Below are 24,116 nucleotides of genomic sequence, written 5' to 3'. Positions count from 1 at the left end.
AGAAGGTGATATCTGAGAGTGCTGAGGGTCATCCCAGCCTATTCCCATCTCTGCCACTGCTCCCATTCCATATATAGCTCATGAGAACTGCCATTTCCAGCTCTCTCTCGCTCTCGCTCTCTCCCTGCTCCATTTCTGCTTTTTGAAGCCTGTGCCCAGTTCTTGGCCACTGCTGTGGTCTTTGGGCACCCACTACAGTACAACAGGATGGCTGAGAATCAGGAACAACCTCCAGCAGCCCAGAATGGTGAAAAGGCTGAAAATGCAGAAGAATCCGCGGAGGGGGAAAAGCCAAAGGAACTGGAGGAGTTGCCACCTTTTGAAATTGTTGCAGGGTAAGAGCCCTATTTTATTGGCAAGTTGCTTAGGAATCTGCATAAGCTAGCATGTTTACAGGTTTCTTTCAAAAGAAATACCCTGCGGGGTATAGCATAATAATATTAGTGTGATATTTAAGGTCCATTTATGGACGTTTATGTCTTAGTTTTGTGTGTGTGTGACTTTGTGTGTGCATTTCTTTTTGTACAGTTTTTAATGTATGTAGAAATCTACGATTTTGTACAGTTTTTAATGCATAGAAATCAAAGAGAGGGGCGGCATACAAATCTAATAAATTATTATTAATTATTAATTATTATTAAATAAATAAATAAATCTTAATAAAAATTGTTTTTTTAAAATGAAAAAAATAAAAAGAAATGCCAGTCTCATGTGTGAGGATTTTACTCTCTGTATCTCAGTTCTGCAGTAAAATGGGAAGAGACTTAGTTTATATCCAGCCAGGCTGAGCTGAGATATATCTGGAGCAAAGCCACTTATTTTAACATGATCATGTGTGGCCCTGAAATGCTTATTCTCCCCTTGCAAATGAAAAAATAAAATAAAATAAATCTTATCTATGACTTAGCTGTACAGTATTGCTTTGCGAAGTCCATAAGATTGCTTAAAAGCATGTATTTTTGCATGTTAAAAACTCTGTTAAAAAACACTGATAGGTAAAAGGAAAAGGTAGAACTGGAAAAACCTAAGACTAAATTCTTTCCTTGGAAAAATAAGAATTGCTAGTTTATTTGGAGATATTTAAAATCAGATAAACAGAAAGTCCTAATTGCAGCAATGAGTGGTAAGTACCATACGTTCATTGGATAACTTTGAAAGGATTGAGATAAGAGAAAAATACATTTTTAAAAAAAACCCTAGCCTGAATGATCATTCTGTACCAGGAATTCTTTTCTGCAATCATTTATAAAGGGGGGAATCAAATAAAAAATAAAATTTGTTAAGCATTTGTAACATTTAGCATAAGTTATTAAATATAATTGAATTAAAATTATAATTGATATGACATGATTTCAGAATCAAGCATGTAGCATTATCTTGATGCTTTTTACAACTAACTGCTGTAATTACATTTCCTGAACAAACTCAATCTGTGTAGTTCCTAAGACTCAAATCTGACTAGATGGCACACATTTAATCAAAAATCAAGCAATTGGTTTATCATACCTTTTATCAACTAAGTACCGCAAATGTTTGTTGGATTTCAAATCTTACAATCTCCTAGATAACACGTTGGAACCTCAGCTGGGGAGTTCTGCTTTCATTTTATACATTAAAAAAAATATTGCCATTAATGTCAGTGAAGGATTTCCTGCCTAAGCAGTGGGTTGGACTAGAACAGTGATTTTCAACCTTTTTTGAGCCGCGGCACATTTTTTACATTTACAAAATCGTGGGGCACACCACCAACCAAAATGATACAAAATGACACTCTAACACAGTATAGACATAACCGGCTGAGGCTTCATCTAGTGGTGGTAACATTTACCTCTAGTCCTGACCAGGATTAGAAATCGGGACATAGGGAGGAGTAGCAGCTTCAACTACTCGCCGCAGCCACACAATGATAAGTGTGCGGCATCCCAAGCGGGGACCTTGATGGGTGTGGATGAGAGGCGGTCTGCTATTGGTTCATCGCTAGTGGTTGGGATGAACCCTACGTGATTGGTCAGTGAGCGTTCCCTGTGCCTCCACTCTTCCTGTCGCTGATAGCTGGAGGGATTGTGAGGGGAATGTTTATGTTCAGATGGAGGCGGCTGGCGGCGGGCAGGATAAATGTCCGCCACGGGCCGTATCCGGCACTTGAGTCGTAGTTTGGGGACCCATGTTTAATTTCCCCATGGCATACCTGACCATGTCTCACGGCACACTGCTTGAAAAACACTGGACTAGAAGACCTCCAAGGTCCCTTCCAACTCTGTTATTCTATTCTAATTTATTCTATTCTATTCTGTTCTATTTTCACCATCAGCCTCATGTCATCATCGCAACAATGTCAACATGGATTAGATTAGAATGTTTACATATTAGAATTTTATTCCAGACCTAAAATTTTCAGTTAAGGAGTCTGTGTCAAATTACTTTCATTTAATAGATTGAGTCTTATTTAAAATAAAAGGAACATTAGTAGCCAACTTTTATAATGTTGTTAAATTTCTTTACATCTTCAATAAGATGCCAGTTTTTTTCATCAGATTTAATTTAAATGTTTTATCCATAAAACAGTATTATTCTAAGATTTATATCACCCCGTGGCCACAAAATTAAGTTATAGTTTCAATTATTTACATATTAGCTTGATGAAAAAAGACATTTAGCTAATGAGGAATTAAAAACCTTAAGAATAACAACAGTGCTGCCTAATTATCCCTGGCAATTTGAAACATTTCAGCTATAATCACTAGACTACAAGTTTGCTTTCTTGCCAAAGTTTCTTTTAATTCTGCCCCAAACTGATGTATCTGTGGAATTATGGCCTGATCAGTTTTTAGAATTAAGATTATTTGTTGCTCCATTTTTCAACATGATAATTTATCCTGCAGGTAGCCATGTATGTTTCTTGAGATATATGGAGCATTCATTATACTACTGTACATTGTTCTACAGCCAAAATTAAGCAGTTAGAACTAGTCCATGATTGTTATCTCTCCTGCCAGGTAAATATGATGTCACCATCAACCTGTCCATACCACACTTTAACCAGGTGAAACTGACAAGAGCTCTAGCACTTTGCCCTTCTAGTCTAAATGATATAATTTTTTTTCTTTATCAGCCCACAACATGTTCCCAAGGATATCCACTTTAAAAAAAAAAGTAATTGGTGCTTGATTTCCAGCATGAATGAGAGGGATAAGAAGCAGGGAAGTCCTCCAATCAAGGATAATGGAAATTGCTTATGGTACCCAGACATAACCCTGGTCAGCATAGTTGCCAAAACCTGAAATCCATGATGAATTTTTAAAAAATAGTGTCCTTTATAACCAGTTTTAAGACATTAGCAATTAAATAAAGACTCATCCATTTGCTGGTACAAGAATGCAGATGTGACAGCTAATAACTCTCTTGTGCCCAGCCACCATCACCTTTTGGCCTTCTATATTTCTATATTACCTATCTCTCTATTATCTCTATTATCCCTCTATCTATCTCTCTATCTCTCTATCTACCTACCTACCTATCATCCATCCATCCATCCATCCATCCATCCATCCATCCATCCATCCATCCATCTATCTTCTATATTTCAACGTGGAAATGAAGCTACATTGTATTGTAATTCAGAAAATTTTGTGAGATAATAATTTTTTCAGTCTTAAAAAATATCACAAGATTTTCTGTTTTCTCTGTCAAAAGATAGAGTAACCTGGGCATTTATTTTATTAAAATTTTATTTCACCCAAACAAAATCTATCCTTTCTTTAAAAAGAACAGTTTCATGGGGTGGAAGACTCAATTATTTTCAGGATGCACCCTTCACATAATTATATTGAAATGATTGAAATCATTTGTCCAATAACATCTGGATATACAAGTAGTCCTCTGCTTATGACCACAATTGAGGGCAACTTTTCTATTGCTGTGATATTTGTTAAGTGAATTTTGCCCTATTTTATGACCTTTCTTGCCAGTTATTAAGTGAATCACCGCAAGTGAATCTGGCTTTCCCATTGACTTTTCTTGTCAGAAAGTCACAAAAGGTGATCACATGATCCCTCGACACTGCAACCGTCATAAATGTGAGTCAATTCCCAAACGTCCACATTTTGATCACATGACCAACAGGAAACTACAATGGTCATAAGTGTGAAAAAGGGTCATAAGTCATTTTTTTGTGCTGTTGTAACTTAAACGGTCACTAAATAAACTGTTCTAACTCGAGAGCTACCTGTAATTCCTAGGGACAATAAAAATAATGAGAATATTATTTCAGTATTCATTCATTGTGAGCATGCTATCAAAAACGTGTAGTATAAATGTTTGCTAGTTGGACCCAAAAGGAAAATAATTACAGTGAGGAACAATTTTTCAAAACAAAGACTTAAAGTTTTCTCACTTTAACTTTCCAACAGCATGTATAAATTGTACATCCGTATTATACAGAAAGGAGAGGTTAATTTAAAATCTCTGTATCTCATACTTTACAGCAGTATAGATCAACTGCCTAACAAATCAGGATAATTGAAGACTGTGCTGACAGCTGAATTTCCTGGCAATGATCATTATAAGGGAGACATGCATGCATCCAAAGTCTATGAATACATGTGTTATGAAGATTGCTTTGCTTTCCTTCTTAATCTTTTAATTGGACTGTACAGGAGTAGAAGGGAAGGGGGCATTGGACATTCTCTGACTTAAAAGGGCAAAAAATATCTTATTCATTGTCATTGCTACAGACCTGCAGAAAAAGACTTGTAAATGTCTTGGTATGGTACAATCATACCATTTCTACACCATCATCTTGCACTGCACAGCTAGGCTGCTTAGTATTGTTAATGTTGTTTGGGGTACTGCAGTGGTGGGGTACTAGCTGAAAAGCCTAATTGGCCTTGCCTTCGCGACTCTGGAGGTCACACGAGTTTCAGCAAAGTTATGCTGCTGCGCCCGTGCAGGTAGCAAAATTGTGCACCGAGAACGCAGGTGCGTCCGTGTTCTGGCAAGGTTTTTGCTTTCACGCATGTGAAACTCTGCTGAAACGTACGGGACCTCCAGAGCCACGGAGGCGAGCCCGATTAGGCGTTCCAGCTAGTAGCCCATTCCTGGGGTACTGAGAGAAAAAACAGGAGAGGAAAATAAAGCATTTTTCCTTTCCTACCAATTTACCATTGAACATATTCTGTAGTATTCTCACACATTCACAACTCACTGACCACCTACTTGGGAATCTTTAAAAGAATAACAAAGGAAGAAAGACATTGTTGTGGTCTGTTTACATCCTGCACAGCTGATCACTGATTCCGAGGATTGAGAGATGGCTGTGGGTTGTATCCTACCCATACCTGGCATCTGAGACTGAGAGCGAGGAGAATGGAGAGGATGTGGGGTCAGAGGCTGAAAGCCAACCAGGAGCTTTGACACCTCCAAAGGTGCAGATGAGTGACTCAGGAGAAGAGGAGGAGCCTCTTCTGGATGCTAGGGTATGCAGAAGTGTCAGAAGGCATGAGTGGCTGTGCAAAAGGAGGTCTCTGCGTGAATAGATCTCTAGAACAATTGGCCATGCCTTTTGGCAATTTGAGGGTGAGCCATGTGACGTCAGCGCGAAAGTCAACTTTCGAACATGCTAGATGGCTGCTCAGATCTTGCTCTTGGACTATTTATGTTGAATTACAAATTGAAAAGTGGAATTTTTGTCTCCGGGCTTCCTGCCAACTCAGAGTGAGTCATGTTAATGAGAGATGTGTGATCAAAGATAACTATTTGGGAGTTTGGCTTTCTGTTTACGACTCTAATGAACAGCTGAGACCGAACAGACTTATTTCTTGCTTTGCTGATGCATTTAAGACTTCCTGCTACTAAACTGTTAGAATTACATGTTTAAATCTTGTTAAATCCGTGGGGGGGGGGGGGGGCTTAGTGGGCATGGCAGGGAATGACACTGCAAAATCTCCATTCCCTCCCCACTCCTGGGGGAAGGATATTGCAAAATCTCCATTCCCCTCCACTCTGGGGCCAGCCAGAGGTGGCATTTGCCAGTTCTCCAAACTACTCAAAATTTCGGCTACCAGTTCTCCAGAACCTGCTGGATTTCACCCGTCATAAAATTATTCTAACAAAATCAAAACTATATAAGCAGTTACATTATAACCTCTGTATCCACACTGATACTTTCAATTCTATCTCCAGGGAACGGCTTCCAGCCAGCTATTTCAATTTCCAGTTCAGGAATGTCGAATACAGTTCAGGAAGAAACAAGACCTTCCTTTGCTACATCATAGAGCTTCAAGGCAAGGGCAAGGAGTCCAAAATCCTACGGGGCTACCTGGAAGATGAACATGTAGCAGCCCATGCAGAAGATGGCTTCTTCAATACCATCTTGCCCAAGTGCGAGTCTGGCGTGCGCTACGGTGTCACCTGGTACACCAGTTGTAGCCCCTGTATAGGCTGTGCTGATCGAATAGCTAAAGTGCTTCAGAAGAATAAGAACCTACACCTCTCTATGGCAATAGGTCGTCTATTCATGTGGGAGGAACCTGACATGCAAGCTGCCTTGAAGAAAATGAAAACAGCTGGTTGTAAAATGAGGATCATGAAACCTCAAGATTTTGAGTATGTCTGGCAAAACTTTGTAGAGCAGGAGGGGGAAGAAGCAAAGGCGTTTACACCATGGGAAGACATTCAAGAGAACTTCCTATTTTATGAGGAAAAGCTTGCTGAACTTTTGCACTGAGGTTAGTGTGAAGTGTGATTTTGAAACCTTATTTTTTTAAAATTTATTTATTTTGTCCAGTGTTTTTATAATTACAGAAAAAGTATAAACATTGTTAAGGAGTGTGAAGAGTGATATCTGAGTAGTCAGATACACATACATAGAGGAAACATGGGTCTTGCAGATATCCAGTTGATAGCACTGAGATGCGAGTAATAATTCAGTAATACAGTCCAAATACATTAATAAAACATATAAAATAAAAAGTATAAAATATTGTTTACTTTAGCAAATACATATACAATACTATAACCATCTCTCAGCTGTGGCGAGGGGGGGCGTTTGCCCAGGTTCGCCTGGTGCACCAGTTGCGGCCGTATCTGGACCGGGACTCATTGCTCACAGTCACTCATGCCCTCATCACCTCGAGGTTCGACTACTGTAATGCTCTCTACATGGGGCTACCTTTGAAAAGTATTCGGAAACTTCAGATCGTGCAGAATGCAGCTGCGAGAGCAGTCATGGGCTTACCCAGGTATGCCCATGTTTCACCATCACTCCGCAGTCTGCATTGGCTGCCGATCAGTTTCCGGTCACAATTCAAAGTGTTGGTTATGACCTTTAAAGCCCTTCATGGCATCGGACCAGAATATCTCCGAGACCGCCTTCTGCCGCACGAATCCCAGCGACCGATTAGGTCCCACAGAGTGGGCCTCCTCCGGGTCCCGTCAACTAAACAATGTCGGTTGGCGGGCCCCAGGGGAAGAGCTTTCTCTGTGGCGGCACCGGCTCTCTGTAACCAACTCCCCCCGGAGATCAGAACTGCCCCTACTCTTCCTGCCTTCCGTAAACTCCTCAAAACCCACCTTTGCCGTCAGGCATGGGGAAATTAAACATCTCCCCCTGGGCACGTTTAATTTATACATGGTATGCTTGTGTGTGTGTCTGTTAGTATATGGGTTTTTTTTAATCTTTAAGTATTTTAATTAATTGGATTATTTATGATTTGTTTTCACTTGTTGTGAGCCGCCCCGAGTCTTCGGAGAGGGGCGGCATACAAATCCAAATAATAAATAAATAAATAAATAAATAAATAAATAAATAAATAAATAAATAAATAAGCTTACTTGTCCAGCTTACAAATACATAAACCATTATTTGAACACACAGTTCTTGCTACAGCATAGTCACAAAGACAAAACAGAAATAGCAGAGAGTAGCCCAGAGAATGAATAACATTTCTGGCTCCCTCTTATGGCAATCCGTAACACCAGCTCTTAAAGCAATAGTGTTCCAATACATGTAAACAGGGGTAGGCAGCAGTCGGTGTGCTCAGGTGCTCTGTCCCAGTAAGAAATTCCGGGATGCGTGTGTAGCTGCGCACCCCCAACATGCCCTCACGTGAGATTTGGCTCCTTCACATGCGCAGCAAGCAAAATCTCATGTGAGGATGCTTGCACGAGTGAGATTTTGGCGATTTTTTGCAATTTTTTGCTTCCGTGCATGCGCAGAAGCAAAAATATTGGTGAAAATCACCAAAATCTCATGCGTGTCCACACACGCAATTTCGCTTGCTGTGCATGCACAGAAGCCAAATCTCACAGACAGGCATGCCCGTGCCCAATGGGCATGCATGCGCCCGCAACAACCTCGGAGGGCACTCTTGTAGAAGATAAGCAGCCCTTCAATGCATGTAAGCATACATTGATGATTTATTTTATATATTGCCAAACGCAACTAGTTATGTACATAGTACTAACAAACATGATTGTGAATACATGAAATGTATAAATATGGTTATGAGTATGAGATGGTTATGAATACATGGGGACATTAGGATGACTAATCTACCTTATTTTTCAGAGTATAAGAGGAACCTCTTCCTCCCCCCCCCCCCGATGAAAATTTGACTGCATCTGGAATGTAGCTTTTACTAAGCTTTTTTTAGCCTTAATGAGGTGCTAACAAGTGAAGTGATTTTCCACCCTTTGCTATCTAAGCCATGTTCCCTTTTCCTGCTCTTTTCACAGCTGCTTCCTCCGACTCTCAGCTGACTTCTGTGCTTTAGAAACCTTTTTTCAGCCCTTAATGCCAGCAAATTAATATGTTGAAGCTGTCCTGAGTAAAGACTAGCCAAATGAATACCTGATAGGCAAATTATTTTCCCCTATTGTCTTCCCCCAAAACTAAGGTGCGTCTTATACTCTGAAAAATACGGTAATTAAAATAAAATCTCCCTGTTTAGGGTACTTTTTCAGACCATCATAAACTTAATTTTGGTTTTTAATGTAAAAACAGCTGTGGGCAGATTAGAGCACTGCAGAGGGCTACTGAATCCTATTTTATCAACCACTAGCACATTGTAGAACCCCTCTAGATTTATTCAGGAGACAGCAAGGGGAAATAAATGTCCTGGCAGGTTGATCAAGGAGAAACATTTAATTAAAAGCTGACCCCAGAAGAAGTGTCAAGAATTCAAGTATTTTCTATGCATATCAAACATAGAACACTAGAGGCTGAAATGGCACACAAATGGAAAAGAAATTGGCAGTGAAAGTTGCTTTCAGCTACAACAGTATTCCCTCAGACTGCATTATGCACAAAAATAGCAAAATTCCATAGCTCAAATTGACCTCTAGATTAGAATTCTGATCTATGTATTCTAATGGCCTAATCTTTAACACAGATTTCTAAATGGCTGCAGTGTTTCTTTAGTCAGTCATGGAAAAGAGGTGATTCCACTTCTTTGGTGAAAAGCATGCAAAATAGAGTCGTCCCCCCCTTTTTTTAAAAAAAGAAAAGTCCATCTCTTTATTGCCTCTTTACAAGATCTGCTCCAACCTGGACTTACAGATCAACTTGTTTTTTCCAGTGCTTCTAGAGCAGTGATGGCAAACCTATGGCACAGGTGCCACACGGAGCCATATCTGCTGGCACATGAGCCATTGCCTTAGCCCAGGTCCAACGTGCATGTGTGTGCCGGCAGGTGATTTTTGGCTCACAAAGAAGTTTTGGGAGGGCATTTTTGACTTCCAAAGAGCCTCCGGGAGGATGGGGGAGGGTGTTTTTACTCTCTCCCCCGGCTCCAGGGAAGCCTTTGGAGCCTAGGGAGGGCGAAATACGAGCCTATTGGGCCCACCAGAAGTTGGGAAACAGGCCATTCCCGGCCTCCAGAGGACCACCGGGGGATAGGGGAAGCTGTTTTCGCCCCCCCCCAGGCATTGAATTATGGGTGTTGGCACTTGCCCATGCACAATAGCGCATGCACAGTCTTTCGGCACCCAAGGAAAAAAAGGTTCGCTATCACTGTTCTAGAGTCTGGATCCATGGAATCCATTCTTTCTTCACTCATCACACTCCACATGGCAATGACTCCATGAATCTACATTAGATCAATTAGAAAAACTGATTGGTGGAAATAGCAAACGAATATAGGAATCAGTCTTACAAGAAGCCAAACCTACTATCTATCTATCATAATTCAGTATTTTTCAAAGTTGGCATTCCTAAGGTGTGAACTTCAACTCTCAGATCACCACACATCGTAAAACTGCCAATTTTGCAAAACACAAATCTAATTCAAGTTGCAGCTGCTAACATTTCAGTGAGCGATACTTTAGTGGAATTGAAACAACTTTTTTTCTGAATGCAAAGGACTGCTCTAACACACGGGTGTCAAACTAGTGGACTGTGAGCGGGATGCATTACACACAGACCATGCCCCCCAGTTCTGCTAAAGGCAAAAAACGTTGCAGTGGCGGTGCATTTTCTGCACTACAAATTCCATGCTGCAAATCACATCTATTTGAATCAGTTTTAAAAAGAACACAAATACTGTATTTTGGAATATTTTAATCAAAACAAACACATAATTAAAATAAAATTAAACTGGAATCTTAAAATTATAACATTGAATTTATTTGTTTAGGAAATTTATTTGCTGTCTATCTCATATCTTAAATGGCAAAAATTTCAATCTCTATAAAATTATCAACAGATTTGAAGAAGATATTATAAAAGTGTTTCTGGCTACATAAAGGGTGCCAAATGGATTTTATGAATGTAGAAATGTGAAGAATTTAAACCCCCTCCAAAATAAGGAATGTTTATATTAGTTCTCCTATTTTGCAAGAAATAAAACACCATATTGCTGACAAAACCACTTTGTGCCTCTTTTTCTCTCTCTCCAGGAAAAAATGTGCCAATCCATGGAGCAACAAGCATGATATACTCTTAACATTTGGGACACTCAACTCAGTGTTCCAGAGCTGCTTTGAAACAGAGAACACCAGAAGTCTCCAGCTGACGCACTGCTATGCTGATAGACTAAAAATACACTTATTGTGTTGCATGCAGGGATTTTTTAAAAATACATAAACCTGCAGTGCTGTTATTCACATAGAAGAAAAAACATTGTAAACGACAAAGAAGAGAATCAAAGTTCTATCACTTATAAGTTTAAAAAAGTCCCATCCAAAGAAACTTCAAAAAATTAACAATTGTGTATTTTTAACATTTAAAATTTAACATTATGCAGTGAATAGTAGGAGAAATCAAAGGGAAATGTAATAGGGAGAGAGATTACTAATTATTTTACTGACAGTGACCATTCACAAAGGATTGGTTGAAGGAGGTAGAAATATTTTTGCACTTGTGAACTGATTAGGATATTATATTATAAGAAAATTTGGTCTCTGTTAATCAATGAGAAATAATTTCCTAATGAATTCTGGCTCAGCTGCTTATAAAACTTATTTAAAGCATTTGTATTATATATATATTTAAAATTAAACAAATGACAAGAATACAATACAATCACGAAACACCACTATTTTTTAGTAAGATGTCCCCAATTACATTTCTAATTTGAAAAGACCTCTTTCACATAGATTTAAAATTTGATTTTTATTCCACCATCCATCTTTATTATAAATTTGACCTGGAGGTAGTCAAAAATTGCTCTCATATTCACACTAAATTATTTTATCTAGCACTCATTTGCTACTTTAGCAATATGAACTCTGTTAAAGAAACCACTTACTGGTAAACAAATGTGATCCAGCATTCTATGACATGTATGAATTTGTTCATGGAATGTTTAAATTTTCCCATACATTTCAACAATGGACCTGGGTGGACAGGAATGATTTTACATGTGCAACTGATAAACTGCCGTATTTCAAAAGCATAAACACATAAAACTCATATTTGGAAAAGCTCTTTTATTTTTATATGTGATTTATTGGTAAATATTTAAATCTTTAACTGAAACATAACTTCCCACCTTATTCTAATCTCTTCTACATGATTGCCAATCTAGATCAAACATTTTCAGTTTTATTCAGTGTTTTTCTTAAAATAACATCTTCCAAATGCCAAATAGGGGATATATAAACAAATTATCTGAATACTAGAATGTACATTTTGACTTTTAGAAAAAAATGAGTAGAGCTGATGACTAAAAAATTGTGGATACTGAAATTAAGATAATTCTATCTGCCTATGTCAGCTAAGGTATAAGGATATAACAACAAACAGAAAGGACAATTATACTAGGAATTAAAGAGTATAAACTGTAATATGAATATTTGTATCTTCAAATACTTCTTCAAGCATTGTTGAAACTTTCTTCCAGTCCAGACGATCAAGTCCGCAACCAATCCTGAAATATAGAGGATACAAGGTGTCTTTTGGGGATATTTTCTTTGAAATATTTATTTCACCATGATTTATAAGAAGCATATAAGCACTGCCAAAACAAGGATTAATTCAAACTAATGTATTAGGTGCAAATATGACACAATACTAATTGCATGCCAAATATCTCAATAGTCACACATTGATTTGTCCTAAAGAAACATCCCATTATTATTAGCCCACATGTGGAAAAGTCTTGTTGCTCACAAAAGTATGAGTGTGTGTGTAACATTCTAAGAAAGTGAAATTCATTCTCTAGCTTATTAAGTATATCACTAAACTAAAATCTAGATTTTTTTCAGAAACTCATCATAATTATGACCATCTAACAAGCAGCTTCATTTTAGGTCACATTTTTCAAGCTATAGACATGTAACGCTCTCAAACACTGTATGTTTTCTTAGTTATACAACCATATATCAGAATTTGAAAAGTGTTATCCATTTAATAACACCTTCAACTTTAATTAAAACAGGTCTTTTGCTTTAAATATACAAAAATATATTCTGAATGTGCTTAATCTAAAAAGTCAGCAGCTCTTCCAATTCTTTTGGACTTATTATGGAGCCTTGCTTCAGAGCCTTTTACAAAGACAAAATATTTCAATATACAGTGGTACCTCGGTACTCGAACGCTTCCTTTCTCGTACATTTCGGATAACGAACAAAATTTTCGGCAAAAATTTGCTTCGGTATCTGAACAAAAATTCAGATACCGAACAGCCAGAGAAAATTTTGTTCATTATCCGAAATGTAATCCCGGCAGCTTCAGGGGGCTGAGGAGCTCTCTAAGAGCTCCAAGCTGCAGGAAGGGTGGGGGCTGCTGCAATCTTGACAGCTTCTGGGGGCTCCTTTCCTCATTGCTTCCTCTTATTACCTGTAAGCAGCTTCAAAAACTTTCTCCTTCCTTGTCGCTGCAACAGCGGCGGCTTCCCTTCCAGTAGCAACAGCACCGGGAACGTCACGTGATGAAGGGAAGCCGCCGGAGCCATCTCAGCAGTTGCTGCCGCTCCAGCAGCTTCCCTTCATTACGTGACTTCCCGGCGCTCTTGCTACTGAAAGGGAAGCCGCCGCTGTTGCAGCCACAGGGAAGGAGAAAGTTTTTGAAGCTGCTTACAAGTAATAAAAGGAAGCAATGAGGAAAAGAGCCCCCCAAAGCTGCCGGGATTGCAGCAGCCCCCACCTTTCCTGCAGCTTGGAGTAGTGAATTTATTTATCCCATTAGAAATAAAGAAAATAGATTTAATTGGTTCCCAGCGGGTTAACATGGGCTGGGAACCAATTAAATCAATTTCCATTATTTCCTATGGGATAAATAAATTCGGTACTTGACCAAATCGGTTCTCGACCACACTTCTGGAACGAATTGTGGTCCAGTACCGAGGTACCACTGTAAATAAAAAAGTAGATTTCCAATTAATGAAAAACTATTTTATTTGTCAATATGTAAATATAGTAAAACAACTTTATCGTATAAAAATAAGCTTACTTTGGCATAGAAATCTGAGTTACTGCATTTTTCAGACAATGGGTTTTCATAGCTTCTAAACTCTTTCGTAAATTGTCATATGTAGGTTTATGAAAATATTTGTTCTTTGATATCTAAAAAGTGGTAAAATGTAGATTAGACACATTTTAAATTTGATTCCTTTATGTTGCATGTTATATGTCTACTTAGAAATTTCAGTCAATTCAGTGGGAAATCCTTGATAAACATATTCCAAGTTGCAGCCTTAACCCAAGAACAAATCCAACACACTTTGCTTCTGGATAGACATACAAAGGATTGTAGTTAACTAATATATTATGGACATGTATTAGACTTTAAATCTTTAAAATTAATGTTTATGAAATTAATAAATTAATTATTGTAATGGGATTCTGTAGACTGCACTGGGAAAGAGTCATATAATGATCCTCAAACATTTTCATTGATTATGTAATGCATTGGCCGCAATCTTTTGGACACCAGAGTCTAGTTCCATGGAGTTTTTTCCCCCTCAGACTAGAGAGGCATGATTTCACATGTTGCCTGTATCCCACCGATGGGGCTTTGGGGACCCCTGATGTAGTGGTTAGTATTAAGGGAAAATGTTGGAAGCCTTTATTTAAATCACTGAAAGACAGATCACAAGATATATAATTAACTTGGAAAACAAAACAAAAAAGGTATGCTTTAATTTATTTTTAGTTGGAGAATTAGGTTCTAATCCCGAAAAAGTGTGTGTTTGCAAACTAAAAATCAGTGATCAAATTACATCATTTTAACTTTAAATATGTTAAAAATAAATTGTCATATGCAGACTTATGAAAATATTTGTTCTCTGAGGTACAAATATGGATTACATACTATTTAAATTTGATTCCTAAGATGGGAATCATTTGTCAAGAATCCTTGACAAATATTGAAATTTTGTGGTTAAAACTCAAGTTCATTTAAAAAAATAGAGAAATTGATTATTTTGTGTTATACAATTATACTGACACTGAACTCCATCTCGTACTAGTATTTTAAAAATACTAGTTGGAGAATTTCTTAAAATAGTGCAACTATATTTCAAATTACAATTCCATTCCTACCAATTTTTTTATCTCAAGATTGTTTTAAAGACTATAACCCAAACAACTAATAAATATAAAACAAACTCATCAGTCAAAGGAATTCTTAGGTGTTATAATGTGTGATACCTAGTGAAAAAAGCAGAAGTAGAATAAATTCTAAAATATCTTTTTGGATGATAATTTAGACCATAATGATAAATGAATAAAATTTAATTAAAATCCTTCTGACCCATTCACTACTTGCTTTCAGATTGACATAATAGGAATACAGTGGTACCTCTACTTACAAACTTAATTCGTTCCGTGACTAGGTTCTTAAGTAGAAAAGTTTGTAAGAAGAAGCAATTTTTCCCATAGGAATCAATTTAAAAGGAAATAATGCGTGTGATTGGGGAAACCACAGGGAGGGTGGAGGCCCTGTTTCCTCCCAGGAGATTCCTAGAGCGGCCCCACAGAGGCTTCTCCCTGCCTTTTCCAGTTGCAATTTCAGAGGCTCGGGTTTGTAAGTAGAAAATGGTTCTTGAGAACAGGCAAAAAAATCTTGAACACCCAGTTCTTATCTAGAAGTTTGTTAGTAGGGGCGTTCTTAGGTAGAGGTACCACTGTATACTCAAATTATAAACACAATTTATTTAGAAGAAATTTAACTGATTTAGAATGCTATTCCTAAATGATTTGGTTTAATAATTTCAAATGGTTTGAAAGGGATCAAAGTAAAACTTCATGAATCATTGAATTTTATTATAATTGGAACAATACCACTTATCACATGAAAACTGTGATTGATGTCAATTGAAAACTTTTTAGATAATAATAGCAATAGCAGTTAAGGTTTATATACTGCTTCACAGTGCTTTATAGCTCTCTCTAGACAGTTTAGACAGTCAGAAGGATAGAAGACTGAATCAACATTGAGCCAGTGAGAATTGAATTGCTGGCAATCAACAGAATTAGCTTGCAATATTGGATTCTAACAACTGTGCCACTATAGCTCATCTCTCATGCAGCAAACATTGCAATTCTTTCAGAGAAACTATTAATTTTTTCAGCAACATTTGTCAATGGAGAGGATGTTTAACTTTTGCCAATCATAATTCTTGATGCATAAATCATATATTTATCTGTAGAATATCAATAATGTGCCCATGACATACCAAGTAATATATGTATCTAGTTTCTCTTTTCAGAATAGCCACATCTCCAGTCTTCTTCTCTATGTTAGATTTTTTAAAGAAAAATAATTTAATTCCTAATCTCCAGCGTACTGAAAAAAATCTTTATTATTTTTCAAACTATGGTAACAAACATAAGAAACAACTATGGTCATCCACTATTTTCATGTATTTTTAGAAAGAAACTAAACAATATATAAATTGACCATATGTGAAAAATTTACATTTTAGGATTCAATGAGTTACAGATGAACTACAATTAACAAAGTGTAGGTAAAAAATTACATAAGTGCTTCTATAAGATTTGTTCTAAAATGGTGAGGTAATATGATCAGTCATATTTCTAACATTTCCAAATTACAATTCCACATTATACTAGGCAGTACAATTAAAAACTGTTTACAAGTGTATTAATAGTCTACTTCGGGGTGTCAAACCGACAGCCAACAAGTTAGATGCATCACGTGCAGGCCACGCCCACTCCAGCTCCACAAAGGAGAGTTTGACACCTACGGTCTACAGATAGGGCACATTTAAAAACTACAGCGTACTGATAAAATTCCTGCCCCATCAATAGTCTCCAAAGTCCCAGACATAGAGCTAACATACAAAGCAAGCTTTTCAATCACTTAGTGGTTCTATTCATCTGTTGTTGTTGCTGCTGCTGTTGCTAACACAGCCATTTCTGTATTTAGATACTTTTAAATAAAAGTAATGAACTTCTGGCTGCTTGTCTCACAAGGCACATATACAATATGATGAAAATTAATAGTTCCGTTTGAAAATGTCATAAAGCTACAGCAAGTTAAACCACTTTTGAGGCAAGCTTAACTACTGATTATTTAATGATTGCATTATTTTTGTTACTATTAACCATGTATATACTTTTTAATTGTTTCTTATGGAAACAATGAAATAGGAAGGGACAATTCTCCCTGACAACTAAATGCCCTCCAAAGCTACTCTGGAAAATTCCCAATTCAAAAATCCCCATCTGGAGCATAATAGAGCAGGGCCATCTGCCATCTGAAGAAATCTATTTACATAATGCTCACTTTTACTACATAGTACCTAGATACTGGGGTTCTATAAAATTCTCTACCTTGACCCTTTACTTACGTTGGTTCAAAAGTTCCTGAACACCACCAAACTTCTTCTTAAAAATAGCAGCTATGCCAGCACTCATGTGACAATCTTCACTAATACAGTGCGCCAAGGAATCTGTTTCTGGACAAGTAAAAAGATCTCCTTGCATATATTTAATCTGGGTAAAAATGAAAGAGAAGGCTTAATATAGGAGATAAAATTCCAGAACTAGAAAATGTAAGGCAATATATAAAGATAATATCACAGCTTAAGCTGCTGACTGCTACACATAAAAGAGATTTTAAAATGTACTTACTAAATTTCTCACTAAAAAAAATAGAGCTTCTTTTGAGATATGTTGGAATAAAATAATGAAATAGAATTTAATTCCAAGAAAAATATGCATTATGACTCAGTAATATATGCTGCCAGCATCCATAAATTGAGCTTAACTCCTGGTAATTTCATTTAGTTTTCTGAGCAACTGTACTATACTGGCTTGTCATTGCCACCTTCTCAGATATTTTCTTGATTTCCTACAATATTTATTTATTTATTTATTCAATTTTTATGCCACCCTTCTCCTTAAACACAGGGCGGCTTACAACATGTTAGCAATAGCACTTTTTTAACAGAGCTAGGCTATTGCCTCCACAATCCGGGTGCTCATTTTACCCACCTCGGAAGGATGGAAGGCTGAGTCAACCTTGAGCCGGTGATGAGATTTGAACCGCTGACCTTCAGATCTATAAGTCAGCTTCAGTGGCCTGCAGTACAGCACTCTACCTGCTGTGCCACCCAGGCTCATTGAACAATAATAAGTTCAATGTTGTTTTTTCTAATATCTTCTCCTGGTATATACATATAAATATTAGTCTCTTTCTCTCTTTTCATAGCTATAGTGTGCAAAGAAAGGAGAATCTTCTAAAGTGTAACACCTACATCCTCCTCTTTGTGGAGATTTGATACCAAATTGGCTTTATTTTAATGTCAGCTTCTTACTTGGCTATTGATCTGTTGACAGGTCTATACGTTTTGGATTAGTGACTTGTTTTATTTTATTTTAATTTAATTTCTTTAACTGCCTTTCTTATTTTTAAATTTGTATTAGGAAAGCTGAAATGTTTAAATTTTGTTTTGAATTATGATCATAATTCTCTTCAAAAGAAACTTCCATTGAATGAAGCAATCATTTTCTTAAAGCCTTTTGTGGAATCATTACACTGACTACCACCAACTATAGTTAAAACAGGCACAACTGGTTAACTTATTTTAGAAACAAAGTTCTACAGATGCTGAGTTACGATATTTGTGGACTCTGTGAATGGCTTTTGGGGAATTTATAAAATGGAGAATTACACCACCAGTACTTAATTAGAGTGCCACTGAATTTTTTTTACTATATTTCTCTAAATAGCAGAATCTGGTGTGTTTCCACTAAGAAAACATACATCACTACAAACATATCAGGAAAATCATAATTATAAACCTTTAATTAAAGGTTTATAATTAATTAATTAGTGGAGTAATTAACATCTGATGCTACTGAAATCTAAGGTTTCATGCTATATAAAGAGATTTCGAGATATTGGGAAACTTCTTATATAGACTCATGCTGCAATCTATTCTGAGAACTCTAATGCTGGAACATAAAATCAATGTAAATATTCCATGCTAACAATCAACAACTCATTTATGCTCTAAGCATTAGGATGGTACAAAAGTCTTCTATTCTCTCTAAAGATACATGTCTCTTACTACAGAACTTTAGGACAATTTCTGTCTCTTAATGACCTGTGGTACTGGATTAAAAGCATATTACCTGTGATTAGCAATAAACAATTCTTAAACCTTCATTTTCTGCATCAATACTAAAAAATAGTCATACCAAAATTTCAATAGGTCCAATGAACTATAAGCAAGTACCAATTACTTTAAAGGAAATATATATGATTTAAGTTAGGTTAGTTTATATTGTGGTTTGTTTTATAATATAATCAAAAATACTGCAGAAGGTAAAAACGCAAGCAAGCTTCGCCTTGTATAATTATTTCCTCTTTGCAAGGTGCAAAGAAGAAATTATTTGGGAGAGTTTTTGTCCTTAAGTGATCCAATTTAATTAATATTCTAATTTATATGATACCATAATCTATCATATAAATGATAGCTTTTATATATTATATATATGACAATATATCGTATAAAAGTGATGTTCACAGAACATACTTAATTGAAGTTCAATCAGATCACATTAAATTTCACATAATTTGGAATTTCATGTCACTGATTTTCAAGCAAGATGTATGACTTTGAATATAGCAAGCATAGCCTCTGCACAACATGCCTAAGGTCCATAGCCTACAACAATGCAATATGCATGGAAGCAAATATACATCCATACATATGTACTGTCACCATTAGCCTCAGGTTTCTTTTAGCATGTTTATTTGAAACTGTTTCTATTAGGTGGTAGCCACTTTGTTAAAAGGAAAATCTAGTACATTAGCCATTCTGTGAGTACATCAATCACAAAATTAGTCTTGAAATTCCAAATACATTCCTACTAGATCATTATTTCTCATTTATAAACATTATTAGTACAGAGTAAGTTTGAAATTTTTAGCAGAACAGGAACTACTGATTTGTATTACACTTTATAGCTTTCAAACTACTGCTTTTGCATCCCAAAGGTGCTTTTTTTCAAGAGGCAAAAAAAAGAACCTTTGGGACAACTGTGGCCTTGATGACTGAGAATCTCCACACATACTGCCTCAATTGCCAAACGATATGGGATCAACTTTCTTATGAATTCATTAAAGGGGGGGGGGGGGGAAACAAAGAGTCAGCCATTATATCTGGGTACTTCTCCTTCAGTTGCAAGTTTTTTTTAAAAAACTGCAATGTTTTTACACCTAAGCAATCAGCCTGTCTAAGAGGTAGCTGGGTGAGAACTACCAATAGCATTGATTTGATATTGCAGAATGCATTATTAGAGGATGGATAAAATATAAAAACTAGTACTGGAAATGGATTGCATTATAACCTATTTGCCAAAACCATATTGCTAGCATATTAAGATGAAAGTGAAACCTATGGAAAAATTAATTGCAAGTTTTAAAAATATGATTTAGGATTTTTTCCCTCCCAAACAAAAGCCTAAAACCAATCCTCTATAGGCAGATTTTTTTTAAAAGAATAGCTAATTTTTGTTGAGAAATAAAACTACCGTTATCTTTAAAACTTATAACTGAATTGCAACATTTTTTTAAAAAAAAGCTCGACTACAAACCCTTTCTTCATTTCCAGAAATCCGGGTACTAGCCATAACTGGGTGGATCACAGGGTTTTCCCCCCCAGCTACAAACACTAGAAAATAATAATTTTCATATTCATGGCAGGAAAAGCAAATTAAATATACTGTATATCGATATATATATATATAATTGCTGTAAACCCAAACTATCAAATACGAATTAGGGCGCCAGTTACGTAGCAACAACCCTCCCCTCCCCCCTACAAATAATTCTGTGACTCTTTAACACCTCCTTCGCGTGAAAAGGCCTACACAGGGACACAACGCCACTGTGGCGAAGCTACACCAAAGGGCGGGTGAGCGAGCGAGCGAGCGAGCGAGCGGCCGCCCCTCGAGGCGCCTCCAAGGTATGACGTCTTTTTCCTTAGCCCGCCCTCTCTAAGCCAGCAATGGCGAAAGAAAAGAAAAAAAGAGCCACACCGGCCACCAGCCTACATATACTGTACAACGGCAGCGGTCGGTTTCGCCTCCCACTAAGTTCTACGTTCTGTTATGGCAACCGTCTTTCGGAGCCCCCTAAACAAAACACACAAAATGTCAGCCTTCCCGTGGGCCTCCCTAGGAAAAAGACTCTATGGCACCGGCCGAGAGCCTGCGTTATAGAAAGAAGGGGAATCCGTGAAGTGCCATTGAAAAAAAAACCCTTCGGGGGGGAGGGGAATTGTCCCGCACATGCGTAGAAAAGCCGTCTCGAGAATGGGGGGGTTGAAAGGGAACAGAAACGGTCCAAACGCGCCCGTCAGTTCGAGAGAAGCTAACGCATGCGTGCAGTTTTAAACCAGCGGGAGGAACTTTTTCTACCGCGCCTGCGCGACGGCACCCTCTCCTTCTCTTTGTTGGGCTTCGGGGGGTTGGGCGCCATTTTGCGCGGCGGCTGAGTGGAGGCGCTGATTGGGTTTCGGGGACCGGTGGCGGAGCCAATCAGAGCGGGACCCGAACCGGGGGAGCAAGGCACGGTGAGTTCGAGCAGCCAATATGGAGCCCCCGAGCGCCGGCCCAAGAGCCGGGATTGGCGGGGCCGAGTGGCCAGTCAGAAGGCCGCGCGCGGGGCTAGGGATGGGCGAGCGTTGGGGCAGCGAGTGGCTGTGGCCCGTTGGCGCCCGGAACCTGCATCGAAGTGGGATGGGTGGCTGACGTGGGAACCGGGAGGCCGCTGACTGGGGCGGACAGAGTTAGCTAGTCCCGTCTTGCTCGGCCCGGTCCCCGCGGGGCCGCCGGAGGACCTTCGGAGATGCCTCGGTGGGGCCTTCGCTGGAGAAAGGGAAGGAGGGAAAGCCCGGGTGGCTTTCCGGGGCGGCTTTCGGTGGCCTTTGTAAGGGGCTCGTTATCCTGTGTTTGGCGGCCTCTGGCCCCGGAGGTCGGTTTCGCTCGCACGCCTTGCAGGGCACGGACTGTAACCGAACACCGCGGGGCTCAGAGCGCCGCGTTTCTCCGTCAACCGCCCTGCCAAATTCTTGCCTCTGTAAAATTCGCCTTCGGTCGAGACCGAGATTGTAGCCGAGAAGGCCTCTCCGTAGCTGACACAAAAAAAAAAGAGGTTTCCCTTACAAATCGATTTATAATCACACTAAAATCATCTGCCTCAGATGAAAGCTGCTTATGCCCGTCGTAAACTGCTCACATATCTACAACGTTAGGCTGAGCGGTAACTGGAAAGAAGAGCATTTCAATAAATGGAGGAGTTTAAGGCATGTTTTCTTCTCGTGTTAGAATAACCTTATTTCGATTTATTCTATTTTTTGGTGTGTGAAATCTTTTTATGTACTTCCCCTACAAAATTATTTACTGCAGTGGTTCTCAACCTTCCTAATGCCGTGACCCTTTAATGCAGTTCTTCATGTTGTAGTGACCCCCAACCATAAAATAATAAATTTATTAGGAAACTCGGGTGGGTTCGCTTGCATGGGTGTTTTGTGTGCGCACTCTTGTGTAATAATGAATTTTTTATTGAAAAATGGGAAAGAACCAAAAACAAGATGACACATGCGGCATGCCAGAAATTTGGCTTCTCCACATGTTCAGAAGTTCCCATGGGTGCAGATTTCTTTTTTTAAGGTATTTATTTGCATGTGGGTGGACCCGCCTGAAGGCGAATAGAGGAGCGGTGTCTCGTTTTCTAAAACCATTGGAAATATGTGTTTTCCAGTGGTCTTAGGCGACTCCTGTGAAAGGGTTATTCAGCACCCCCCCAAGGGGTCCCATATGACACATAGAATATATATATATTAATATAATATAATAAGGGAATAATAGATTTGTTGTGGTTTCAATATGTTCTGTGTTTATATATTATACCACTGAACATAAAAGCGTACAAATATCCAAAATGGGCTGTGTGGAGACTCTTGGGAGGGTCGGGTCGGCGTGGACAGGGTCAGCTGAAAATCTTTTGGCCAGCACATGCATGTGCACTGGAGCTGAGCTAGGGCAGTGGCTCACATGCCTGCGGATATAGCTCTGCCTGCCACAGGTTCGTCATCACATCTATATACCATTTCAGACAAATGGATGTCCAGTCTTTTTTAAAAAACCTCCAGTGTTGCGGTGCTCACAATTTCTGGAGGCAAGTTGTTCCTCTCAATACAAAATCTCACAATCATAGCCTGCTTGCCTCCTCGTTGGCCTCATAACTGAATTTAGAAGGAATCAGAGCCATTCTGATTTCACCTTATCAGTAAGGTTTGCTGAAACACTGTCTTGTACAAATACATTTGATGGAAAACAATTTCAGTTTCTTGACTAAATTAACACTGACAGTGTCCTGAAAATTTAATCAGAAGATGTGAATATTTGAATGTTGTTTACCTGAAACATTGTACAGTAGTCCCAACCCTGCTGGTTTCAATCTACATCATGCTTGGATCCATTGGAGATACTTCCACTACTTCAGTCTTCACTAAACCTAATTTCGTGCAGATAGTCACCTAATTTATAGCCACCATATCTTCACCTATGATGCTTGGGAAAGGAAGGCTGATATACTTAGAGCTATTAAGTAGGAAATTGAAATATCAGATGTTTTTGTTGACAATTATAAATTCCTTTCCAAAAGGATGTACACCAATTTTCCCACTTAACAGTTTGCCTATTTCCTTGCCTATTGTTGATTGGGTGGGTGTAAAATGAGTAAATCCCTGTGCATTCTTTAATTCCCAAGATGATAAGCAAGATATAAATTGAGTAATAAACGAAGTAATATCTATAGTAAAAAAAAAAAAGCTTGGTAAGTGGGAGAAGAGAATCCTCTCTCTCTCGTAACTTCTGGATACCCAGGGCTTTAACCCAATCATCTGCCCCTAATTCCACCAGTAAGTTTCCCTTTTGAAATTCTGCTTTACCTGGAAATTCTTTGTTTCCCAATTTCTACCATTTTACTATGTTGCAGTTGGACCCACTTCGTTATTTTAGGGTTCCCAGATAACTTGCACTTAGTACACACTGACAATAATGTTCTATGTTTTTTTTAGGTTTCTGATTGAAGATAGGATAAACAATTGATACAGAAAACTATGGAGCAGTACACCACAAACAGCAGTAACTCAACAGAACAGATAGTTGTGCAGGCTGGACAAATACAGCAACAG

General features: G+C 38.2%; 3 protein-coding genes across 21 annotated transcripts in view; 2 read left to right on the top strand and 1 right to left on the bottom strand.

The window, feature by feature from the left end:
* The first annotated feature begins 185 nt into the window (after positions 1 to 185).
* On the top strand, positions 186 to 12,284 carry APOBEC2 (apolipoprotein B mRNA editing enzyme catalytic subunit 2). The gene is made up of 3 exons (XM_070745248.1): positions 186 to 335; positions 6,181 to 6,725; positions 10,894 to 12,284. Exons 1-2 carry the CDS (start codon positions 208 to 210, stop codon positions 6,722 to 6,724), a joined length of 672 nt encoding a protein of 223 aa, XP_070601349.1. The 5' UTR covers positions 186 to 207; the 3' UTR covers position 6,725; positions 10,894 to 12,284.
* OARD1 (O-acyl-ADP-ribose deacylase 1) lies at positions 11,911 to 21,409 on the bottom strand. 7 transcript variants are annotated; one of them, XM_070745249.1, is made up of 6 exons: positions 21,334 to 21,409; positions 20,509 to 20,585; positions 17,253 to 17,397; positions 16,116 to 16,174; positions 13,889 to 14,001; positions 11,911 to 12,365 (listed from the first exon to the last, which is right to left on the bottom strand). In XM_070745249.1, the coding sequence occupies exons 1-6, from the start codon at positions 21,392 to 21,394 to the stop codon at positions 12,263 to 12,265; spliced, it is 558 nt and encodes a 185-aa protein (XP_070601350.1). In that variant the 5' UTR covers positions 21,395 to 21,409; the 3' UTR covers positions 11,911 to 12,262. The 7 variants fall into 7 exon arrangements, with proteins under 7 accessions (XP_070601350.1, XP_070601351.1, XP_070601354.1 ...); XM_070745250.1 differs by lacking the exon at positions 21,334 to 21,409 and adding an exon at positions 21,205 to 21,286; XM_070745253.1 differs by lacking the exon at positions 21,334 to 21,409 and adding an exon at positions 20,968 to 21,049.
* NFYA (nuclear transcription factor Y subunit alpha) overlaps positions 20,797 to 24,116 on the top strand; it is a 16,363-nt gene continuing 13,043 nt past the window's right edge. For 5 of the 13 annotated variants that reach the window (XM_070745243.1, XM_070745242.1, XM_070745238.1 and 2 more), the window contains exons 1-2: positions 21,403 to 21,488; positions 24,000 to 24,116. In XM_070745243.1, coding sequence (XP_070601344.1) covers positions 24,042 to 24,116 — 75 coding nt within the window. In that variant the 5' untranslated portion in view covers positions 21,403 to 21,488; positions 24,000 to 24,041. Of the gene's footprint in view, positions 20,880 to 21,242; positions 21,489 to 21,585; positions 22,221 to 23,999 lie in introns of those variants that run through there. The other 8 variants (XM_070745247.1, XM_070745245.1, XM_070745236.1 and 5 more) reach the window with 6 other exon arrangements.

Source organism: Erythrolamprus reginae, chromosome 3 (genome assembly GCF_031021105.1).
Source record: "Erythrolamprus reginae isolate rEryReg1 chromosome 3, rEryReg1.hap1, whole genome shotgun sequence".
Taxonomy (NCBI): Eukaryota; Metazoa; Chordata; class Lepidosauria; order Squamata; family Dipsadidae; genus Erythrolamprus; species Erythrolamprus reginae.
The sequence above is the reverse complement of the archived record's forward strand: the minus strand, read 5'-3'. Positions and strand labels throughout refer to the sequence as shown.

Bases quoted from the DNA above. Each gene is read 5' to 3' on its own strand.
- APOBEC2 (XM_070745248.1), top strand. From the start codon at position 208: ATGGCTGAGAATCAGGAACAACCTCCAGCAGCCCAGAATGGTGAAAAG. The intron at 336-6,180 runs GTAAGAGCCCTA...TTCTATCTCCAG, and splicing joins CCTTTTGAAATTGTTGCAGG to GGAACGGCTTCCAGCCAGCT.
- OARD1 (XM_070745249.1), bottom strand. From the start codon at position 21,394: ATGGCGCCCAACCCCCCGAAGCCCAACAAAGAGAAGGAGAGGGTGCCG. The intron at 16,175-17,252 runs GTAAGTAAAGGG...AATCTAACATAG, and splicing joins TCAGGAACTTTTGAACCAAC to AGAAGAAGACTGGAGATGTG. The intron at 14,002-16,115 runs GTATGTCATGGG...ACCACTTTTTAG, and splicing joins CTAGATACATATATTACTTG to ATATCAAAGAACAAATATTT.